The sequence below is a fragment of the Oncorhynchus clarkii genome, unplaced genomic scaffold, assembly GCF_045791955.1.
Source record: "Oncorhynchus clarkii lewisi isolate Uvic-CL-2024 unplaced genomic scaffold, UVic_Ocla_1.0 unplaced_contig_2408_pilon_pilon, whole genome shotgun sequence".
Lineage (NCBI taxonomy): Eukaryota > Metazoa > Chordata > Actinopteri > Salmoniformes > Salmonidae > Oncorhynchus > Oncorhynchus clarkii.
In genome coordinates this window covers 2,292-27,901 of record NW_027259586.1, presented here as the reverse complement: position 1 = coordinate 27,901, position 25,610 = coordinate 2,292, and the positions used below count along the sequence as shown (strand labels likewise).

The following is a 25,610-nucleotide window of genomic DNA, read 5'->3' as shown; positions in this document are numbered from 1 at the left end:
CTTTCTTTCTCTCCCTCTCTACTTTGGACCTTTCTCTCTCTCCCTCTCTACTTTGTACCTTTCTCTCTCCCTCTCTACTTTGTACCTTTCTCTCTCTCCCTCTCTATTTTGGACCTTTCTTTCTCTCCCTCTCTATTTTGTACCTTTCTCTCTCTCCCTCTCTACTTTGTACCTTTCTCTCTCTCCCTCTCTATTTTGGACCTTTCTTTCTCTCCCTCTCTATTTTGTACCTTTCTCTCTCTCCCTTTCTACTTTGTACCTTTCTCTCTCTCCCTCTCTATTTTGGACCTTTCTCTCTCTCCCTCTCTACTTTGTACCTTTCTCTCTCTCCCTCTCTATTTTGGACCTTTCTCTCTCTCCCTCTCTACTTTGTACCTTTCTTTCTCTCCCTCTCTACTTTGGACCTTTCTCTCTCTCCCTCTCTACTTTGTACCTTTCTCTCTCCCTCTCTACTTTGTACCTTTCTCTCTCTCCCTCTACTTTGTACCTTTCTCTCTCTCCCTCTCTACTTTGGACCTTTCTCTCTCTCCCTCTCTACTTTGTACCTTTCTCTCTCTCCCTCTCTACTTTGTACCTTTCTCTCTCCCTCTCTACTTTGGACCTTTCTCTCTCTCCCTCTCTACATTGGACCTTTCTCTCTCTCCCTCTCTACTTTGGACCTTTCTCTCTCTCCTTCTTGGTCTCCTGTTCTGTGAGTCTCTCCCTGTCAGTGGTAGAGAGTGCTGTCATGCATGGGCTGGGCTGTGTGGCTCTTCTCAGTGGTTGTGTGTGCACGAGGCTAGCCCAGAACAGAGGCTGCGCGGCCAATTGTTTGATCATCAGATCGACCTCTTCCCTTTCTACTCCCTCAGCTGCAGATCAAGCACACTGTCACCGAGGCAGAGATACAGAAGCTCAAAAACAAGGTAAGAAATGTGCCCTGCTGTCATCTCTAAGATGAATGGTATAAAAGGCAAATTAAGTGCAATATACGCATGAGAAATAGACATATGTTTGGAAAAAGGACGTCATTGGACAGTGCAGGGTATAATAGTTTCTATTTTAAGGTAGTAATGAATAGTTAAGGCAATTGCATGTATATTTGATCAGTTTAGCTTCACTGCAGAGTTGCCTCTTGCAGTTTCATGTCAAAGGTGTCTGGGCAGTGAGATAGCCAGTGGTTAAGTGAGAGTGACATGCAAGCAGGCACAGCTTTCTAACAGTTTCTTCTTCATCCTCCCTCTGCATCCTCACGAGGACAGCTTAGCTCAAACTGCAGGAAATGATTTAGAGATATTAACTGAATTCAATGAGTGGATTTAGTGAAATTGAAAGATAAGCTTGTTGGTGTAATACTCTGAGCATGAGCTGCTCTGGTGGTCCTTGGGAGAGGGTTGCCCTGAGGAGTAGAAGGATTTAATACAATAACAATGTTTAGAAGGAGGTCACACCAATAAACTAAGCTCAACGAAGGGCTTGTCAGGACATGGTCTGTTAGTTTCTCTCCGTTGTGAAGTCTGGATTAGCCTTAAGTCAAGTATATTATGGTGCTATGTGTTTTATGTTATGTGTTACAGTCTCTTTTTTAGTGTTGACTATCATACTGTACCTGAGTTTCCATGGCAAAAAGACAAACACAAAGCAGACTCAAGTCTTTGTTTCTTTAAAACCTACTTTTGTCAAATATTGTGTGCTACAGCTTGAAAAATTAACAAACATTTCTTCCAACATTAGGACTATTTCCAAAGAAATGTTGTCATCTTCGTGTTTTATTTGCTTCGTTGCTTCCTCGTATCAAAGTACTGGTATCGTGACAACACGTAATACCATAGTGTGTCTAGTCAGTCAGCTGGCCTGTACATTACAGTATTTGGAAATCTGTCAATACTGTATTTGTGTTCCACTGTTTGTTTTTAATGATGTACCTAGTGGTGGGTGTAGGCCGTGTTGGTGTGTGAGTGTAATACCATGCTTATCTGTGCTTGTCTATCCCAGCTTGCTGTGGTGGAGAGGGAGAAGGCGCGCTGGGAGAAGGAGAAGAGCCAGCTGAAGGCCAGCATGGAGGAGAACAAGGAGAGGATGCTGAAGCTGGAGAGTTACTGGATCGAGGCCCAGACCCTGTGCCACACGGTCAACGAGCACCTGAAGGAGGCCCAGTGCCAGTACACCACCCTAGAGAAGAAGTACAACAAGGCCAAAAAACTCATCAAAGACTTCCAGCAGAAGTGAGTCAAAGTCTGGTACTAAACTGGTCTAAATTAGACAATACACTGGTTCAATATATTCTAACATTCTTAGCCTTAGTAAGGCTGTTATGTTACGAACCCAGGTTCTATCCCCTATTCGGGAGTTACTCATCCCCAGATCTGTTGCTCTGGTCTAGTCAGTACCTAGCCACACACTCCAGACGTGTTGCTCTGGTCTAGTCAGTACCTAGCCACACACTCCAGACGTGTTGCTCTGGTCTAGTCAGTACCTAGCCACACACTCCAGACGTGTTGCTCTGGTCTAGTCTGTACCTAGCCACACACTCCAGACGTGTTGCTCTGGTCTAGTCAGTACCTAGCCACACATTCCAGACGTGTTGCTCTGGTCTAGTCAGTACCTAGCCACACACTCCAGACGTGTTGCTCTGGTCTATTCAGTACCTAGCCACACACTCCAGACGTGTTGCTCTGGTCTAGTCAGTACCTAGCCACACACTCCAGATGTGTTGCTCTGGTCTAGTCAGTACCTAGCCACACACTCCAGACGTGTTGCTCTGGTCTAGTCAGTACCTAGCCACACACTCCAGACGTGTTGCTCTGGTCTAGTCAGTACCTAGCCACACACTCCAGACGTGTTGCTCTGGTCTAGTCTGTACCTAGCCACACACTCCAGACGTGTTGCTCTGGTCTAGTCAGTACCTAGCCACACATTCCAGACGTGTTGCTCTGGTCTAGTCAGTACCTAGCCACACACTCCAGACGTGTTGCTCTGGTCTATTCAGTACCTAGCCACACACTCCAGACGTGTTGCTCTGGTCTAGTCAGTACCTAGCCACACACTCCAGATGTGTTGCTCTGGTCTAGTCAGTACCTAGCCACACACTCCAGACGTGTTGCTCTGGTCTAGTCAGTACCTAGCCACACACTCCAGACGTGTTGCTCTGGTCTAGTCAGTACCTAGCCACACACTCCAGACGTGTTGCTCTGGTCTAGTCTGTACCTAGCCACACACTCCATATGTGTTGCTCTGGTCTATTCAGTACCTAGCCACACACTCCAGACGTGTTGCTCTGGTCTAGTCTGTACCTAGCCACACACTCCAGACGTGTTGCTCTGGTCTATTCAGTACCTAGCCACACACTGCAGATGTGTTGCTCTGGTCTATTCAGTACCTAGCCACACACTCCAGACGTGTTGCTCTGGTCTATTCAGTACCTAGCCACACACTCCAGACGTGTTGCTCTGGTCTAGTCAGTACCTAGCCACACACTCCAGACGTGTTGCTCTGGTCTAGTCTGTACCTAGCCACACACTCCAGACGTGTTGCTCTGGTCTATTCAGTACCTAACCACACATTTCAGATCTGTTGCTCTGGTCTAGTAACTAGCCACTCAGATGGGCCACCAACACACCCTTCTAACCTCACCCCTGTCAGAGGGCCACCAACATACCCTTCTAACCCCACCCCTATCAGAGGGTCACCAACACACCCTTCTAACCCCACCCCTGTCAGAGGGCCACCAACACACCCTTCTAACCCCACCCCTGTCAGAGGGCCACCAACATACCCTTCTAACCCCACCCCTGTCAGAGGACCACCAACACACCCTTCTAACCCCACCCCTGTCAGAGGGCCACCAACATACCCTTCTAACCCCACCCCTGTCAGAGGGCCACCAACACACCCTTCTAACCCCACCCCTGTCAGAGGGCCACCAACACACCCTTCTAACCCCACCCCTGTCAGAGGGCCACCAACACACCCTTCTAACCCCACCCCTGTCAGAGGGCCACCAACACACCCTTCTAACCCCACCCCTGTCAGAGGTCAACCAACACACCCTTCTAACCCCACCCCTGTCAGAGGGCCACCAACACACCCTTCTAACCCCACCCCTGTCAGAGGGCCACCAACACACCCTTCTAACCCCACCCCTGTCAGAAGGCCACCAACACACCCTTCTAATCGCACCCCTGTCAGAGGGCCTCCAACACACCCTTCTAACCCCACTCCTGTCAGAGGGCCACCAACACACCCTTCTAACCCCACCCCTGTCAGAGGGCCACCAACACACCCTTCTAACCCCACCCCTGTCAGAGGGCCACCAACACACCCTTCTAACTCCACCCCTGTCAGAGGGCCACCAACACACCCTTCTAACCCCACCCCTGTCAGAGGGCCACCAACACACCCTTCTAACCCCACCCCTGTCAGAGGGCCACCAACACACCCTTCTAACCCCACCCCTGTCAGAGGGCCACCAACACACCCTTCTAACCCCACCCCTGTCAGAGGGCCACCAACACACCCTTCTAACCCCACCCCTGTCAGAGGGCCACCAACATACCCTTCTAACCCCACCCCTGTCAGAGGGCCACCAACACACCCTTCTAACCCCACCCCTGTCAGAAGGCCACCAACACACCCTTCTAACCCCACCCCTGTCAGAGGGCCACCAACACACCCTTCTAACCCCACCCCTGTCAGAAGGCCACCAACACACCCTTCTAACCCCACCCCTGTCAGAGGGCCTCCAACACACCCTTCTAACCCCACCCCTGTCAGAGGGCTACCAACACACCCTTCTAACCCCACCCCTGTCAGAGGGCCACCAACACACCCTTCTAACCCCACCCCTGTCAGAGGGCCACCAACACACCCTTCTAACTCCACCCCTGTCAGAGGGCCACCAACACACCCTTCTAACCCCACCCCTGTCAGAGGGCCACCAACACACCCTTCTAACCCCACCCCTGTCAGAGGGCCACCAACACACCCTTCTAACCCCACCCCTGTCAGAGGGCCACCAACACACCCTTCTAACCCCACCCCTGTCAGAGGGCCACCAACACACCCTTCTAACCCCACCCCTGTCAGAGGGCCACCAACATACCCTTCTAACCCCACCCCTGTCAGAGGGCCACCAACACACCCTTCTAACCCCACCCCTGTCAGAAGGCCACCAACACACCCTTCTAACCCCACCCCTGTCAGAGGGCCACCAACACACCCTTCTAACCCCACCCCTGTCAGAAGGCCACCAACACACCCTTCTAACCCCACCCCTGTCAGAGGGCCTCCAACACACCCTTCTAACCCCACCCCTGTCAGAGGGCTACCAACACACCCTTCTAACCCCACCCCTGTCAGAGGGCCACCAACACACCCTTCTAACCCCACCCCTGTCAGAGGGCCACAAACACACCCTTCTAACCCCACCCCTGTCAGAGGGCCACCAACACACCCTTCTAACCCCACCCCTGTCAGAGGGCCACCAACACACCCTTCTAACCCCACCCCTGTCAGAGGGCCACCAACACACCCTTCTAACCCCAGCCCTCTGTTTCTTCCAGAGAGGTGGAGTTTGTCCAGAAGGAGGAAGCAGAGAGGAAGAGGCTGGAGGATACAGAGAAGGCCCACCTGGAGGAGATCCAGAGACTGCAAGTCAGGGTAACTATACTTTCTCTGTATATTCCCTCTCCCATTTTCTCAATGCTGCTGATTACACCCATTCCTTTTTAGGTGAGCATTCAGCACATACTTGCCACAGTACATGGCTTTGATGTACATGTATACGCTTACAATGCTGACTGTGTACAGTGCAAAGCTGTCTAAGTACAAGATAAATCCCTTATGTAATTACCCCAGTTCAACATTAGTCCACTGCCTCGATTAGACATTTCCCCTGCTGGTACATGATGTTGCCAGTGGAGGGAGCCACTGGACAGCCACACTGCATTGGTCGCTAAGCCTGAAACTCATTTGAAACGGTTTCTACGCAGATTGCAGCCCTGGAGTCTGAGCTGATGCAACTGATGAAACAAAATGGCATCCAGATGAACAACAACAACAACAGCGCCCAACAGCAGAGTCCTGGGATGGCCGGCCCTGCAAGAGGTGAGTCTCAGGGAGATGGAGAGATCCAGAAATACAGTGGTCATATTCTAGTCTAGCTCCCTCCCTAGGCAGTAATACCCACAATGTGGAAATAGAATACACATTACTGGTTATGCTCAGATGATTGACCCTGAATCTTCCATCCATTCTAATTGTACATTTTTTGTCATTTAGCAGACGTTCTTATCCAGAGCAACTTACAGGAGCAATTAGGGTTAAGTACCTTGCTCAAGGGCACATTGACAGACTTGTCATCTAGTCGGCTTGGGGATTCGATCCAGCAACCTTTCAGTTACTGGCCCAATGCTCTTAACCGCTCATCCCCCACTTCTCACTTCTCTTCCCTATGGGCCCTGGTCAAAAGTAGTGCACTATATATGGATAGGGTACCATTTGGGATGAACCTACTCTGTAGATGATGCATTGTTTAAGCTTGTACTGTGAGAAAGATTCAGTACACTGTTTCCATAACACGCCAGTTTGTAGTCCTAAAACCCGGAAACAAGTTACCTCTGGTTCGTTCAGCCATCCCTATAGGGAAATGAATGAGGAAATAATGGGGTTCTGGGATAAACGCTGAAAATAAGGTCAGAGTTTAACACATGCTTAGGAGATTTGAATTATTTTGTTCTGTGAGATAATATCAGTCAGTTAACATGACCTTTAAAGAGTCATTAAGCCTGTGATTTTATGACCTTTTTATTATTACTCAAATTCTTCAAAATTCACAAAGTGACATTAGCTGATGAAGGTTATCTCATAGAACAAAACATATAAGATCTCCTAAGCCTGTGTTCCCCACAGACCTTATTTTCGCCGTTTATCCAAAACGCCATTCATTTTCCTCATAGGCTTTGTCCAATGAACCATGGTGGAGTTAGTGCCGACAAAGACGCCATTACTATTTCTCTCTATTGCCAATGAAACAAGGACAGCTTGTCCCCCCATCACCGTATCCCTGTCTTAGCTATAAGTCTCTATCAGGGTATTTCAATACAGGGCAATAGAGGCTGTAGAGAGAAATGACACATCCTTAGGAGGGGTTGATGTGTCAGTGTCACTCCTGTCAAACCCTGAGATACACCCTACATCTGTCCTATCAGCTCCTTTCCTATTTCCTTTGCCCTCAAACTCTGCTGTTATTACCTGGGGGGGGGGGGGGGGGACAAGGACTATGTCTCACTCCAAATGACATCCGATTGGCTCTGGTCAAAAGTAGTGCACTATGTAGGGATTCGGGAATAGGGTGTCATTTGGGAAGCGGCTTGTATTAATGCATACTGTCATCACTAGCTCTAAGACTAACAGTACCCAAAGGCTTGAGATGTGTCCTTGTATTAATGCATACTGTCATCACTAGCTCTAATACTAACAGTACCCAAAGGCTTGAGATGTGTCCTTGTATTAATGCATACTGTCATCACTAGCTCTAAGACTAACAGTACCCAAAGGCTTGAGATGTGTCCTTGTATTAATGCATACCGTCATCACTAGCTCTAAGACTAACAGTACCCAAAGGCTTGAGATGTGTCCTTGTATTAATGCATACTGTCATCACTAGCTCTAAGACTAACAGTACCCAAAGGCTTGAGATGTGTCCTTGTATTAATGCATACTGTCATCACTAGCTCTAAGACTAACAGTACCCAAAGGCTTGAGATGTGTCCTTGTATTAATGCATACTGTCATCACTAGCTCTAAGACTAACAGTACCCAAAGGCTTGAGATGTGTCCTTGTATTAATGCATACTGTCATCACTAGCTCTAAGACTAACAGTACCCAAAGGCTTGAGATGTGTCCTTGTATTAATGCATACCGTCATCACTAGCTCTAAGACTAACAGTACCCAAAGGCTTGAGATGTGTCCTTGTATTAATGCATACTGTCATCACTAGCTCTAAGACTAACAGTACCCAAAGGCTTGAGATGTGTCCTTGTATTAATGCATACTGTCATCACTAGCTCTAAGACTAACAGTACCCAAAGGCTTGAGATGTGTCCTTGTATTAATGCATACCGTCATCACTAGCTCTAAGACTAACAGTACCCAAAGGCTTGAGATGTGTCCTTGTATTAATGCATACTGTCATCACTAGCTCTAAGACTAACAGTACCCAAAGGCTTGAGATGTGTCCTTGTATTAATGCATACCGTCATCACTAGCTCTAAGACTAACAGTACCCAAAGGCTTGAGATGTGTCCTTGTATTAATGCATACTGTCATCACTAACTCTAAGACTAACAGTACCCAAAGGCTTGAGATGTGTCCTTGTATTAATGCATACCGTCATCACTAGCTCTAAGACTAACAGTACCCAAAGGCTTGAGATGTGTCCTTGTATTAATGCATACCGTCATCACTAGCTCTAAGACTAACAGTACCCAAAGGCTTGATATGTGTCCTTGTATTAATGCATACTGTCATCACTAGCTCTAAGACTAACAGTACCCAAAGGCTTGAGATGTGTCCTTGTATTAATGCATACTGTCATCACTAGCTCTAAGACTAACAGTACCCAAAGGCTTGAGATGTGTCCTTGTATTAATGCATACTGTCATCACTAGCTCTAAGACTAACAGTACCCAAAGGCTTGAGATGTGTCCTTGTATTAATGCATACTGTCATCACTAGCTCTAAGACTAACAGTACCCAAAGGCTTGAGATGTGTCCTTGTATTAATGCATACTGTCATCACTAGCTCTAAGACTAACAGTACCCAAAGGCTTGAGATGTGTCCTTGTATTAATGCATACCGTCATCACTAGCTCTAAGACTAACAGTACCCAAAGGCTTGAGATGTGTCCTTGTATTAATGCATACTGTCATCACTAGCTCTAAGACTAACAGTACCCAAAGGCTTGAGATGTGTCCTTGTATTAATGCATACTGTCATCACTAGCTCTAAGACTAACAGTACCCAAAGGCTTGAGACGTGTCCTTGTATTAATGCATACCGTCATCACTAGCTCTAAGACTAACAGTACCCAAAGGCTTGAGATGTGTCCTTGTATTAATGCATACTGTCATCACTAGCTCTAAGACTAACAGTACCCAAAGGCTTGAGATGTGTCCTTGTATTAATGCATACTGTCATCACTAGCTCTAAGACTAACAGTACCCAAAGGCTTGAGATGTGTCCTTGTATTAATGCATACTGTCATCACTAGCTCTAAGACTAACAGTACCCAAAGGCTTGAGATGTGTCCTTGTATTAATGCATACTGTCATCACTAGCTCTAAGACTAACAGTACCCAAAGGCTTGAGATGTGTCCTTGTATTAATGCATACTGTCATCACTAGCTCTAAGACTAACAGTACCCAAAGGCTTGAGATGTGTCCTTGTATTAATGCATACTGTCATCACTAGCTCTAAGACTAACAGTACCCAAAGGCTTGAGATGTGTCCTTGTATTAATGCATACCGTCATCACTAGCTCTAAGACTAACAGTACCCAAAGGCTTGAGATGTGTCCTTGTATTAATGCATACTGTCATCACTAGCTCTAAGACTAACAGTACCCAAAGGCTTGAGATGTGTCCTTGTATTAATGCATACCGTCATCACTAGCTCTAAGACTAACAGTACCCAAAGGCTTGAGATGTGTCCTTGTATTAATGCATACTGTCATCACTAGCTCTAAGACTAACAGTACCCAAAGGCTTGAGATGTGTCCTTGTATTAATGCATACCGTCATCACTAGCTCTAAGACTAACAGTACCCAAAGGCTTGAGATGTGTCCTTGAATTAATGCTTGTTTTGCTTGATGCTTCTCTTTTGCAAATCCCTCTTATTATTTTTTTCACCCACCGTGCATTACCTCTGAATGCACTTTGAACTTTGACCTTGTACTCCAATGCCACTTCAGTAAACAAACAAACAGTAAACCATTGCAAACTAAATCTGTCCTTCAGACGTAAACACATGGTTTGGGTCCCAAATAACACCCTTCTTCCTATTTAGTGCACTATGTAGGAACTAGGATTCCATTTGGGATCCATACTATCACTGGCCTTTTTTTCTGGGCTCCTCTGGCTTCTTCCAGTCCATTATAATGGATGCAGTGACCCTTGATCTGCCATCTCCGGGATCCATAAAAGACCTGATGAGGGGACAGTGGGCAGTCTCCGAATACTGATCCAGATCTGGAGAGAGTGAATGAGGCAGTTGATTAAGCAATATCAGGGAGCGAGAGAGAGGGAGGGAGGTAGAGCGAGGCGGAGGCAGGGGGTGAGAGGCGGAGGGAGGGAAAGAGAGAGCGGGACAGAGAGGGAGGGAGGAGAGCGAGAGGGAGGGGTGGGAGGGAAGGAAAGAGGGGTGGAGGGAGGGACCCTTCTGTTCTGTGAATAGTGGTGTGTGATTTGATTTGGATGTTTGTGTGTGTATTTACATACCGTTCATACAGTCCTGTAAATCCATCCATAGTGAAGTAAGTAGTCTTGGCTTGTGGGACGCAGAACGGCTCATAGGAAGGAGCAGGAGCCTATCTCATGTTTCTGTAGCGTGAGGCAGCTTGATGTACAAGGACATCCCCTAGACAGGACGCTAGTCTAAGGAGATTGGGGGTAAAGGCCTGTGATAGATCTACACATGTATGGTACCTAATGATTTCATCTATACAGTATGTTCATGTAATTCTATAGCAAGAGGACCTTTGTTAGCCTGGTCCCAGATCTGTTTGTACTATAATGTCAACTCCTTGTCATGCCAAAAATGATAGCACAAACCGATCTGAGATCAGTGTTGTGTTGTGTGTTTTTCCAGAGCTGAGTGAGGTGGTTCCCCACGCTGGAAGTAGACAGAGACTCTCCAGAGGACTACTACAGGACAGCATCAGCTCTACAGAGGGAGAGGTTAGAATGGACACACACACACGCACGCACACACAGCACCAGTTCTGTTGACTCACACCATTTTAATACATACAACAGACTTTAGTCTCATTGATGATATCATCAGTCTGCTATAATCACTACCAGATGTTGAATCAACATTACTCATTGAAAATTAATTGAGCTGTTTTCATACTTCTATGATTTATTGAAGTTAATCAGTGTGAGTGTGTGAGGTTAGTCCTGTCTGTCCTCTGCCCGTATATAATTAAGCAATAAGGCACGAGGAGGTGTGGTATATGGCCAATATACTACGGCTAAGGGCTGTTCTTGCGGAGTGCCTGGATACAGCCGTTAGCCGTGGTATATATAAATATACCACAAACCACTGAGGAGCTTTATTGCTATTATAAACTGGTTACCAACGTAATTAGAGCAGTAAAAATACATGTTTTGTTGGTCTGATATACCACGGCTGTCAGCCAATCAGCATTCAGGGTTCGGATCACCCAGTTTATAAAAAAGCCTTTATGTAATATATTCATTTCTGGCTACGAGTCTGTGCCCTGCGACACACCTATTTAATCCTGAGTGGTGTCAAAGCCTCTTCTCCTTCCTTACTGAGTTCATTTCTGGTAAAGTCTCTTTTGGAAAACACTCTTTCCCAGGTACTCAGCAATAATATTGAGCAGGGCTTCGCCCCAAATGCCACCCTGTTGACCAGGGCCCTTTTGACCGGGGCCCATAGGACTCTACACTATACAGGAAATAGGGTGCCATTTGGGACTCCGACTCCGACTACAGTATATAGGCTTAGAAAAGCAGGAAGACAGACAGTCACCAGCCACTATACAGAGGACAGACAGTCACCAGACACTATACAGAGGACAGACAGTCACCAGCCACTATACTGAAGACAGACAGTCACCAGCCACTATACAGAGGACAGACAGTCACCAGCCACTATACTGAAGATAGACAGTCACCAGCCACTATACAGAGGACAGACAGTTACCAGCCACTATACTGAAGATTGACAGTCATCAGCCACTATACTGAAGATTGACAGTCATCAGCCACTATACTGAAGATTGACAGTCATCAGCCACTATACTGAAGATTGACAGTCATCAGCCACTATATTGAAGACAGACAGTCACCAGACACTATACAGAGGATAGACAGTCACCAGCCACTATACTGAAGACAAACAGTCACCAGCCACTATACTGAAGATAGACAGTTACCAGCCACTATACTGAAGACAGACAGTCACCAGCCACTATACTGAAGACAGACAGTCACCAGCCACTATACTGAAGACAGACAGTCACCAGCCACTATACTGAAGACAGACAGTCACCAGCCACTATACTGAAGACAAACAGTCACCAGCCACTATACTGAAGATAGACAGTTACCAGCCACTATACTGAAGACAGACAGTCACCAGCCACTATACTGAAGACAGACAGTCACCAGCCACTATACTGAAGACAGACAGTCACCAGCCACTATACTGAAGATAGACAGTCACCAGCCACTATACTGAAGACAGACAGTCACCAGCCACTATACTGAAGACAGACAGTCACCAGCCACTATACTGAAGATAGACAGTCACCAGCCACTATACTGAAGACAGACAGTCTCCAGCCACTATACTGAAGACAGACAGTCACCAGCCACTATACTGAAGATAGACAGTAACCAGCCACTATACTGAAGACAAACAGTCACCAGCCACTATACAGTCCAGGCCAAAAGTTTTGAGAATGACACAAATATAAATTTTTACAAAGTCTGCTGCCTCAGTGTCTTTAGATATTTTTGTCAGATGTTACTATGGAATACTGAAGTATAATTACAAGCATTTCATAAGTGTCAAAGGCTTTTATTGACAATTACATGAAGTTGATGCAAAGAGTCAATATTTGCAGACCTCTGCAATCTGCCCTGGCATGCTGTCAATTAACTTCTGGGCCACCTCCTGACTGATGGCAGCCCATTCTTGCATAATCAATGCTTGTTAGAATATGTGTGCTTTTGTTTGTCCACCCGCCTCTTGAGGATTGACCACAAGTTCTCAATGGGATTAAGGTCTGGGGAGTTTCCTGGCCATGGACCCAAAATATGGATGTTTTTTTCCCTGAGACACTTAGTTATCACGTTTGCTTTATGGCAAGGTGCTCCATCATGCTGGAAAAGGCATTGTTTGTCACCAAACTGTTCCTGGATGGTTGGGAGAAGTTGCTCTCGGAGGATATATTGGTACCATTCTTTATTCATGGCTGTGTTCTTAGGCAAAATTGTGAGTGAGCCCACTCCCTTGGCTGAGAAGCAACCCCACACATGAATGGTCTCAGGATGCTTTACTGTTGGCATGACACAGGACTGATAGTAGCGCTCACCTTGTCTTCTCCGGACAAGCTTTTTTCCGGATGCCCCAAACAATCGGAAAGGGAATTCATCAGAGAAAATGACTTTACCCCAGTCCTCAGCAGTCCAATCCCTGTACCTTTTGCAGAATATCAGTCTGTCCCTGATGTTTTTCCTGGAGAGAAGTGGCTTCGTTGCTGCCCTTCTTGACACCAGGCCATCCTCCAAAAGTCTTCGCCTCACAGTGCGTGCAGATGCACTCACACCTGCCTGCTGCCATTCCTGAGCAAGCTGGTGGTGGATCCCGCAGCTGAATCAACTTTAGGAGACGGTCTTGGCGCTTGCTGGACTTTCTTGGGCTCCCTGAAGCCTTCTTCACAACAATTGAACCGCACTCCTTGAAGTTCTTGATGATCCGATAAATGGTTGATTTAGGTGCAATCTTACTGGCAGCAATAGTCTTGCCTGTGAAGCACTTTTCGTGCAAAGCAATGATGACGGCACGTGTTTCCTTGCAGGTAACCAAAGGAAGAACAATGATTCCAAGCACCACCCTCCTTTTGAAGCTTCTAGTCTGTTATTCAAACTCAATCAGCATGACAGAATAATCTACAGTCTTGTCCTCGTCAACACTCACACCTGTGTTAACGAGAAAATCATTGACATGATGTCAGCTGGTCCATTTGTGGCAGGGCTGAAATGCAGTGGAAATGTTTTTATGGGATTTGCATGAGGACTTTGCATGGGGACTTGCAATTCATCTGATCACTCTTAATAACATTCTGGAGTATATGCAAATTGCCATCATACAAACTGAGGCAGCAGACGTGAAAATGTATATTTGTGTCATTCTCAAAACTTTTGGCCACGATTGTACAGAGGACAGACAGTCACCAGCCACTATACTGAAGACAGACAGTCACCAGCCACCAGACAGACAGTCTTCAGTATAGTCCTCAGATTTTTGATAGCATTGTTAAAGTAATTCTCTCTTTCTCTGTGTTCATCTTTCTGTCTTTCTTTCTATCTCTCCTTCTATCTTTCCCCTTCTTTATTGATCCCTCCCTCCCTCCCTCCCTCCCTCCCTCCCTCCCTCCCTCCCTCCCTCCCTCCTTACTTTGTCCCTCCTTCTCCTTTCCCCTCTCTCTGCGTCTCCTCTCTCTCTCTGCCTCCCTTTCTTCTCGCTCTGTCTCTCTGTCTCTCTCTCTCTCCAGGCATCAGAGGGCCCTAGCAATACTCGTTCATCCATGCGGAGTGCAGCCTCCAGTACTGTGGATGAATCCAGAGCCTCCAGGGCCCCTGGCAGTGCTGAGGGCTCCCCCAGACACACCCTCCTCCAGCAGGCAGCAGACAACAACGGTCAGTGTAGAACCACATCATAAACCATTATACTTAGTGTTACCCACATCAATAACTCATATTTGAGTATTTTGTTCATTAGGCCCGTGTTAATATAATCCCCCCAAAATGGTACATGCCTTAGGTCCAGTTTTCAAGATAGAGCGCTTTCAGTACAGAGCAAAAACTGTAATGATGATGAGGGCAGCATCTTACGAATATGAATGCAGAACATACATTGTCTTCAAAGATGACTTCAGAGAAAGTCACGTCCTTGATCACAATGTAGTGATGTTAATACTTGTTGCTGGAGGTTTGCATCTATTTCTTGAACCTTTCTGATGATGTGTGCAGGGTCTCAGTCTCCTGTGGTGTCCAGCCCCTCTCTCAGCCTGGACGAGAAGATCACCAGGAGCGGTCTGGACCCACTAACACGAAGCAAAGGGAAGGACCCCAGAAGCTCACCAGGAAACAGGTACTAACCACCTCTCTGCCACTGTTTTCCTCTGGCTACGGGGTGAAATTTCCCTATGTACAGATCTGTCTGTGTCTGCACTCTTTGAAAAAAAGGTAATATCTAGAACATAAAAGGGTTCTTTGGCTGTCCCCATAGGAGAACACTTTGAAGAACCCTTTTTGGTTCGCGGTAGAACACTTTTGAGTTCCATGTAGAACCCTTTCCACAGAGGGTTCTACATGAAAGCCAAAAGAGTTCTACCTGAAACCACAAAGGGTTCTGTTATGCGGTGTTCATCTAAATCCCCACTGTGGCTGGCAGCCGCTGCTGTGACTGCAGACAACAATACAGCTGGGTCTCCTACACAACGCACAGAGATCACTGCACACCTCTCCCACCCCTAAAACTCACCCGTCCATCCCACCAAACCCACTCCTCCATCCCACCCAAACCCACCCACCCATCCATCCCACCAAACCCACTCCTCCATCCCACCCAAACCCACCCATCCATCCCACCAAACCCACTCCTCCATCCCACCCAAACCCACCCATCCATCCCACCAAACCCACCCCTCCATCCCACCAAACCCACCCAAACCCACCCATCCATCCCACCAAACCCACTCCTCCATCCCATCCAAACCCACCCATCCATCCCACCAAACCCACCCCTCCACCCCACCCAAACACACCCCCCCATCCCACCAAAACTCATCCGTCCATCCCGCCAAACCCACCCCTCCATCCCACCAAAACCACCCCTCCATCCCACCAAAACCACCCCTCCATCCCACCAAACCCACCCCTTTGTCCCACCAAACCCACCAAAACCCACCCCTCCAGCCCACCAAAACCCAATCCTCCATCCCACCAAAACCCACCCTCCAGCCCACAAAACCACCCCTCCATCCCACCAAAATCCACCCCTCCATTCCACCAAAATCACCCCTCCTTCCCACCAAACCCACCCCTCCATCCCACCAAAACCACCCCTCCATCCCACCAGAACCACCCCTCCATCCCACCAAACCAAACCCACCCCTCCATCCCACCAAACCACCCCTCCATCCCACCAGAACCACCCCTCCATCCCACCAAACCAAACCTACCCCTCCATCCCACCAAAACCAACCCTCCATCCCACCAGAACCACCCCATCAAACCCACCCACCCCTCCATCCCACCCACTTTTTACTGGTGTGATTCTCTCTGGAGGTTCAGGGGTTTTACTGGTGTGATTCTCTGGAGGTACAGGGGTTTTACTGGTGTGATTCTCTGGAGGTTCAGGGGTTTTACTAGTGTGATTCTCTCTGGGGGTACAGTGGTTTTACTGGTGTGATTCTCTCTGGAGGTTCAGGGGTTTTACTGGTGTGATTCTCTCTGGGGGTTCAGGGGTTTTACAGGTGTGATTCTCTCTGGGGGTACAGGGGTTTTACTGGTGTAATTCTCTCTGGGGGTTCAGGGGTTTTACTGGTGTGATTCTCTCTGGAGGTTCAGGGGTTTTACTGGTGTGATTCTCTGGAGGTACAGGGTTTTACTGGTGTGATTCTCTGGAGGTTCAGGGGTTTTACTGGTGTGATTCTCTCTGGGGGTGCAGGGGTTTTACTGGTGTGATTTTCTCTGGGGGTACAGGGGTTTTACTGGTGTGATTCTCTGGAGGTTCAGGGGTTTTACTGGTGTGATTCTCTCTGGGGGTGCAGGGGTTTTACTGGTGTGATTTTCTCTGGGGGTACAGGGGTTTTACTGGTGTGATTATCTGGAGGATCAGGGATTTTACTGGTGTGATTCTCTCTGGGGGTACAGGGGTTTTACTGGTGTGATTCTCTGGAGGTTCAGGGGTTTTACTGGTGTGATTCTCTGGAGGTTCAGGGGTTTTACTAGTGTGATTCTCTCTGGGGGTACAGTGGTTTTACTGGTGTGATTCTCTCTGGAGGTTCAGGGGTTTTACTGGTGTGATTCTCTCTGGAGGTTCAGGGGTTTTACAGGTGTGATTCTCTCTGGGGGTACAGGGGTTTTACTGGTGTAATTCTCTCTGGGGGTTCAGGGGTTTTACTGGTGTGATTCTCTCTGGAGGTTCAGGGGTTTTACTGGTGTGATTCTCTGGAGGTACAGGGTTTTACTGGTGTGATTCTCTGGAGGTTCAGGGGTTTTACTGGTGTGATTCTCTCTGGGGGTGCAGGGGTTTTACTGGTGTGATTTTCTCTGGGGGTACAGGGGTTTTACTGGTGTGATTATCTGGAGGTTCAGGGATTTTACTGGTGTGATTCTCTCTGGGGGTACAGGGGTTTTACTGGTGTGATTCTCTGGAGGTTCAGGGGTTTTACTGGTGTGATTCTCTCTGGAGGTTCAGGGGTTTTACTGGTGTGATTCTCTGGAGGTTCAGGGGTTTTACCGGTGTGATTCTCTCTGGAGGTTCAGGGGTTTTACTGGTGTGATTCTCTCTTGAGGTTCAGGGGTTTTACTGGTGTGATTCTCTGGAGGTTCAGGGGTTTTACTGGTGTGATTCTCTCTGGAGGTTCAGGGGTTTTACTGGTGTGATTCTCTCTGGAGGTTCAGGGGTTTTACTGGTGTGATTCTCTGGAGGTTCAGGGGTTTTACTGGTGTGATTCTCTGGAGGTTCAGGGGTTTTACTGGTTTGATTCTCTCTGGGGGTACAGGGGTTTTACTGGTGTGATTCTCTCTTGAGGTTCAGGGGTTTTACTGCTGTGATTCTCTCTGGAGGTACAGGGTTTTACTGGTGTGGTTCTCTCTGGAGGTACAGGGGTTGTACTGGTGTGATTCTCTCTGGAGGTACAGGGGTTTTACTGGTGTGATTCTCTCTGGAGGTTCAGGGGTTTTACTGGTGTGATTCTCTCTGGAGGTTCAGGGGTTTTACTGGTGTGATTCTCTGGAGGTTCAGGGGTTTTACTGGTGTGATTCTCTCTGGGGGTACAGGGGTTTTACTGGTGTGATTCTCTCTGGAGGTTCAGGGGTTTTACTGCTGTGATTCTCTCTGGAGGTACAGGGTTTTACTGGTGTGGTTCTCTCTGGAGGTACAGGGGTTTTACTGGTGTGATTCTCTCTGGAGGTACAGGGGTTTTACTGGTGTGATTCTCTCTGGGGGTACAGGGGTTTTACTGGTGTGGTTCTCTCTGGAGGTACAGGGGTTTTACTGGTGTGATTCTCTCTGGAGGTACAGGGGTTTTACTGGTGTGATTCTCTCTGGGGGTACAGGGGTTTTACTGGTGTTATTCTCTCTGGGGGTACAGGGGTTTTACTGGTGTGATTCTTTCTGGAGGTTCAGGGGTTTTACTGGTGTGATTCTCTGGAGGTTCAGGGGTTTTACATGTGTGATTCTCTCTGGGTGTACAGGGTTTTACTGGTGTGATTCTCTCTGGGGGTTCAGGGGTTTTACTGGTGTGATTCTCTCTGGGGGTTCATGGGTTTTACTGGTGTGATTCTCTCTGGGGGTTCAGGGGTTTAGTAACTCTGGTACTCTGTTTGTAGTTGTTTGTCCCAGTCTGTTGTTCCCAACCTATTTTCACACTGTTTTTGTATCTCAATGTTTGATATGTGTTTTCTCTACTAACCCATATCTCTTTTCCCTAGTTCTACAGAGCCCTCCACTGAGAATAGCCCAGAGAGGCTCAAGGCCAAGGTATGTGTGTGAAGAGAAACCCAAACTGTGCGTCTGTAGTGGTACTAGACTAGCCAGGTCCCATGATGTACATACAGTAACTATTCTTTCGTTGTGTAGATGATAGGCTGATGTTTGGCTTCAGCACAGACAGTATGGTTACCAGGCTAGTACTGGACCATGTGAGTTTAAACTATTGACATTGATTAAATACTGTAGACTCTGGTTGTGTCCAAAATTGCACCCTCTCCCCTACATAGTGCCCTGGTCAAACGTAGTGTACTATGTAGGGGAGAGGGTGCTATTTGGGAAACCAACATTGATTCAAAACTGTTGGCACGGTGATCAGAATCAGGGCATCTACATGATAATACGTATTGACAGTGCTCACTGATGTGTTCTAATGCAGATAATACCTAAAGGCTATTTATTGTGTTGCATATTGTTTGTTCACGTTGCATTGATTTAACCTGTGTCTGGTTTTGATGCGTTTAACATAAATCTCTTACTTGGCCCCACTTCTTCTCCTATTCATATGACTTGGTATTGTATTTATTCTTGTTTGCTCCAATCATACCCAATCAAACAGAATACGAACAAGTACTGTACATAGCAGGGCATGACACGGTCTAATTAGCCTATTCATATTGTACTTCATCAAAGTTAATTTCAGTAATTTACACAAATATAGATGTTGGATTAGACTGAAGTGAATTAAATCCAATGGAAATCTGAACAGTAATGAATCATTCATAATTTCTTCAAGAATGTGAATCAGCATTTATTTTGTTATTTTCATTTCAGAGGTTAGGTTTTTGCGTAACAGCATTCCTCTTTCAATCACTGGCTGTTTGATTTGTCCATAGTAATGGGGAAATCACTTCAATATAATACCACATTTTTTGCATAGTATCTAGTCTTTCATCCTTGATACATAACCTTAAGGCAGAGATCGGCAACAGTCGGCCCGTGGGCCAAAACCGACCCGCAAGTGATTTTGTTTTGCCCCCCAAAGTTTATAGTAAAATAAATACTTTAAAATCAGCTGGAATTCAGCTTAAAATGTGTTTAATTTAGGAAATCTGTTCCCAAGTATTCACACAAATAAAAGTAGAGACACAATTGTGTCTCAATGTAATCAAGGTATTACATTATTGTTATTTTTGAAATACAATCTCTTTCTGGGCTTAGTTGTGGTCAATTTGTAGTGTACAAATTGTTATAATTATTTCCTGGCCATCCCCACCAACAAAAGTCATCCCGGGGCTGAATCTAGCTGCCTACCGCTCCCCTAAGGTGAGGTTCAAGTGATGTATCTCTCTCTCTTCTCACAAACCTCAAGGCTGCACAACAGGGAATCACTAATGGATGGTGTGCATCTGGCTCAAGCTTTTCACCCCAAAAAAGCAGCTAGTTACTGAGCTCAGTGGATCCAATCTGGCCACAGACAAGAGAATCAGACATACTTACAGTACCTCAAATCACAAGGAGGGTTATGTTTGTGCAGACATCTAATGAAGGCTAACGCTGACACCATGTTGACTAAGGAAAGCCCACCTTGGGCGGAAGGTAGGTAGGTCTGGCCAGCTGTAAGCTTCAGAGATTAAGATGCCCCCAGTCTGTCTGCCAGACAGAGTTTATTATTGTTATCACTGGGGACAGGGAGAACTACTGAGGTCTCGCAGGTAAACACACACATAAACACACATGCATGCGCACATGCCTGTTCGTCACACACACACACACTCACACATGCACATACACAGACCGACATATGCGCATACACACACACTCACCCACACTCTCTCTCACACACACTGCTGAGAGAAGATGACTCAGTTCAGCTACAGATCCCCAAACAACAACTCAAACCACAGTAAAATTGCTTAATTATGCAGTATAATATCAAAGTTATATTTCATTACGTCACATCATTGAATAATACAATATGTCTCTGAATTAGCGATAAGTCCACAGAATATGTATGTAACAGTCCGTCCTGTCTAGTCCATCTATTCATTTTGTAATCAGCAGCAAATTACATCAACAATGGAATTTAGTTGCTTTGGATTAAAAACATCACACAACAAAAATGAATTTCTGTGTGTTGAGAGGGGAATACAATATGTGAGATGGGCTCCTGAGTGGTGCAGCGGTCTAAGGCACTGCATCTCCATGCTAGAGGTGTCACTACAGACTTTGGTTCGATTCCAGGCTGTATCACAACCGGACGTGAATGGAAGTCCCATAGGGCGGCGCCCAGGTTTGGCCAGGGTAGGCCGTCATTGTAAATAAGAATTTGTTGTTAACTGACTTGCCTAGTTAAATAAAGGTAAAAACAAAAAGTATGGGCATGAAATGGCCCACAAACTGTTGACCAGGGCCCATAGGGCACTAAATAGGGAATAGGATGCCATTTTGGATGTAAACAATGTTTTGACTAAGGACTAATAGACTTCTGCATGGTGTTGTTCTCCATAGGTTCCTGTGGTGAAGGATGATCTGAGTGTCAGCAGTAGCAGCTCAGTGGAGGTCAGTGGTCTGCTGACTGAAGCCAAGATGTCCGGTCGCTCACACACCCTGGTGCTCTCCTCAGACGAGGTGAGAAACAAAGATTTGATCTCACATAAAGTTTCAACCCAGTATCAACAAGCAGTAGTTATTGAACTATATTTGAAGTGCTTATATTTCACCACATAGTGCTCCTGCCATGCCAAGTGTCCGGACTGTGTAACAATGGTGTTCGAATGACCTGTTTCCTTCCTTACAATTCCTTACAACTTATATTACATTACAACGGTAGGTTCACTATTCAGCCATTTTGTATCTTGTATGTACCCTGTAGCAGGGTCTCCCAAACTCGGTCCTGGGACCCCCCTGGGTGCATGTTTTGTTTCTTTCCTAGCACTACACAGCTGATTGAAATAATCTAAGCTTGATGATGAGTTGGTTATTTGAATCAGCTGTGTAGTGCTAGGACAAAAAAACTAAACATGCACCCAGGGGGCCCAGGACAGAGTTTGGCAGACCCTGCCCTGTAGGCCTGTAAAAGGGCACCATTGCGAGCTACTGTGTTTTTGTATTGACTGGCCTCTCCTGTCCCGTTGTCCCCCATGCTGCCATGTTCAGAGTCTGGATATGATAGATGAGGAGGTAGGATCTGGCTCTGAACGGCTAAAAGGAAATGTGTTTACATCACACGCCTCCATCCATCAATAATTCTCATATTGTTTTAACATACCGGTAGATACTCCAAAACCTTGGGACTGCATGTTTCTTATGTGATGTTCAGTCTTCAGCATGCTGTCAACACCTATTCTAAACATTTCGAAATTATTCATTTTAAATCACCCATCACTATGTGTTCGCTCTCGTCACTTCATGTGGAGAGAGAAATAATGGTTTAAGAAAGCTTGGATCTTTGTATACCTCCAAACGTGTGTGTGTGTGTGTATCTAGATCCTAGATGGGGGCCAGTGCCCCAAGCAGCACCAGTGGCAGAACCTCATTGTGACAGAGTGGACCTCCCAGCAGGTGTCCCGCTGGCTCATGGGACTAAACCTGGAGCAGTACATCCCAGATTTCATGGCCAAGAACGTAGACGGAGACCAGCTACTGCAGCTGGACAGTACTGAGCTCAAGGTAAATAGCTGAAACCTGTGTAAATGTGCATATCCAGCTGTGTTAGTTACTTTGGGATTCAATCTGAGGTGCGCTATAGGGCACCACACTATACAGTTGACCCTGAAGCTTTGGGCCAAAGATATTAACTGTAAAAAAACAGGCTAAAATTGTTACAGCTCGTGATGTATTTTATTAGACCCTAGCTGCATTCCCTGCATGTGTATCTCTTCACTCACATCCCCCCCCGATCTCTGACCCTTGCCCTGTGTGTGTGTGTTGGTGTACAGACCCTTGGCGTTGCCTCCTCCCAGGACCGGGCTCTGATCAAGAAGAAGGCAAAGGACCTCAAGGTCCTGATGGAGAAGGCTCGGAGGAACCGGGAGAAACTGGACAAACAGCGAGAGAAGCTCCGTAAGAAAGAGCTGGAGCAGCAACAGAAACAGGCCCACGAACCCAGCAGCAAGGGCCACTCCGAGACAGCAGGGGGCGCAGCAAAGTAACCCACGGCTTTAAGACCTACCTCTCCTTGTCTGTCTACCAACAACCACTACAAAGTAGCATCTCCAGGGATAGAAACAGTCACCAGAACCACTGAGCTAAAATACCAGATGTATTATGTGATATGTCAATTGATATAACCAGAGATACTTTTAAGGAGGAGATGGGGAAACTCCAGTGGAATCGTATTAATGCTCATTGTGTACGTTGCCCATGTGTCGTCAATGGGGCCGTGGTGCATTCTCGGGGCGATTCTGGGACAAGGAGAGCTCAATTGGGTGCTGGGTCAAAAACCCAACATTACAAATCTTTTCCCGAGATGTGAGATAATTAACTTGTTCTGTGTAATATCGTATAGCTTTGGAATCGTGACATTACGTACTTTTGAGGAAGATAGGCAGGTTTCTCGATTCATACCCTGACTTTGAGAATTGCGTGACGATTTGCTTAGCAACAGCGTGATGCAGCATGACAACGTGAATGCGATTGGTTAACAGTCTGCTGTTATACGTTCCTCCATTCATAGCCCAATGCGATTCCCATCTCCTCCTTTCTGTAATATCTCTAGTATAACACCTAACAGGACTTGAGTTCAGGCTGTGGAGTTCAGTGAACTACTATTGGAGGCTGTAGCGCTGGAGGCCGTCACGCTACTGTACCACCGATCAAATACCAAAATGACCAGACAGTTGGATAGTAAAGATGCTGCCCACCCACCTGCCTACCTTTCATCTCATTGTACATCCTCGTAGTGCAGCGTTTCCCAAACTCAGTCCTACGGATCCCACGGGGTGCACATTTTGTTTTTTGCCCTAACACTACACAGCTGATTCCAATAATCAAAGCTTGATGATTTCGTTGAAACCAAAACGTGCACCCCTTGGGGTCCTGAGGACCATGTTTTGGAAACACTGTCATAGTGTTTCCAAACCTCCACCTCCATTACATATTATTTATTTTACTGTAATTCAGGTTTATTTATTCATTCGGAAAACAGAAACCCCCAAATATATCAGCTTCACACCCATCTGTGTTCCTCCTCTTTTTATGATGTGTTATATAAAACACCTTTAGACATCATGACAATGTACATATATGATCATATAGAGAAGTCTAATGTGCCATTTTTTAGCAAATGAACATGTGCAGATAGATCAATGGATTTATGGAATCTGAATCTTCCCATCATAGTTCTGATGAAGCACATACTCTACAAATGACCTGTGTAGGGGATAGTGAATGCAATACCCAGATCTCACCACTAGGTGGGGCAACCAACACCTAGATCTCACCGCTAGGGGTCAGGGCTGTGTGGTGGATGATGGGGCAATACCCAGATCTAACCACTAGGTGGGGCAATACCTAGATCTCACCATTAGGGGTCAGGTCTGTGTAGTGGATGGTGGGGCAATATCCAGATCTCACCACTCTAGGGGTCAGGCCTGCTCCTTGACTCCTACTACTTGAGAATGATGGCAACACTGGAGCTACTCAAGAGGAACTGAAGTCTATTGAATAGACAAGTTTTACTGGAATAAGAACCAAGTTTGTGGGAGGAAAAAGTATTTATACTCCTTACTGGAACTACAATGGAGATCTCAACACTGGAATTCCAACTACTGTATGAACTAAACTATTTAGTTTGCTAACAGTAAACTGGCCTCTGCATTGCGTTAGAGCACTTCACACTATGAATGACTAAGGACTTAGTGAGTGGACTGATTCCACTTAGTGTGAAGTGAACAGTTCCATGAATTTGTAACATACCAGACCCTGCTCCAAAAACAGGACGATGACATTTCAAAGAGAACATAGTTTCATCAACCTGTTTTCAACCTCTTTCTGATACTCTCTAAATCGGGTTCTCAAAGTGGGGTTGCGGAGGTACAGTAAGGTTTAAGAGAACAGATCTAAAATATATACAGTACCTGTCAAAAGTTTGGACACACCTACTCATTAGAGGATTTTTCTTTATTTTTACTAGTTTCTACATTGTAGAATAATAGTGAAGATATCAAAACTATGAAATAACACATATGGAATCATAACCAAAAAAGTGTTAAACAAATCCAAATATATTCTATATTCTAAAAAAGTAGCCACCCTTTGCCTTGATGACAGCTTTGCAAACTCAACCAGCTTCACCTGGAATGCTTTTCCAACAGTCTTGAAGGAGTTCCCACATATGCTGAGCACTTGTCTTGAAGGAGTTCCCACATATGCTGAGCACCAGTTCCATCATAACGCTTGATGGTTTTTGCGACTGCACTTGTAAGAAACGTTTTCTTCGTTGACTGACCTTCATGTCTTAAAGTAATGGACTGTCGTTTCTCTTTGCTTATTTTAGCTGTTCTTGCCATAATATGGACTTGGTCTTTTACCAAATAGGGCTATATTCTGTATACCCCCCTACAAATGTCCCAAAACAACTGATTGGCTTAAACGCATGAAGAAGGAAAGAAATTCCACAAATGATCTTTTAACACGGCACACCTGTTAATTGAAATGCATTCCAGGTGACTACCTCGTGAAGCTGTTTGAGAGAATGCCAAGAGTGTGCGAAGCTGTTATTAATTAAGGCGAAGGGTGGCTACTTTGAAGAATCTGAAATATAACATATATTTTGATTTGTTTAACACTTTTTTAACACATGGGCATGTGAGGCTCACAGGGATATTGGTATCCACAGTACTCTACCAATGATACATTTTTCAACTCATTACTATTGCCCCAAACTGTTTTATTTAAAACCTAAATGCACTGTAATTGAAGCTTTAA

General features: G+C 46.2%; 1 protein-coding gene across 1 annotated transcript; it reads left to right on the top strand.

The window, feature by feature from the left end:
• Positions 1-851: 851 nt before the first annotated feature.
• LOC139400337 (neurabin-1-like) lies at positions 852-23,940 on the top strand (the record flags this gene model as incomplete). The annotated part of the gene is made up of 12 exons (XM_071145304.1): positions 852-905; positions 1,975-2,204; positions 5,541-5,637; positions 5,970-6,084; positions 10,851-10,939; positions 14,512-14,656; positions 14,990-15,110; positions 18,683-18,731; positions 21,192-21,311; positions 21,840-21,863; positions 22,170-22,352; positions 22,622-23,940. Coding segments are annotated over 12 exons (1,440 nt in total), but the record flags the coding sequence as incomplete, so codon positions are not given.
• Between the last annotated feature and the right edge of the window lie 1,670 nt (positions 23,941-25,610).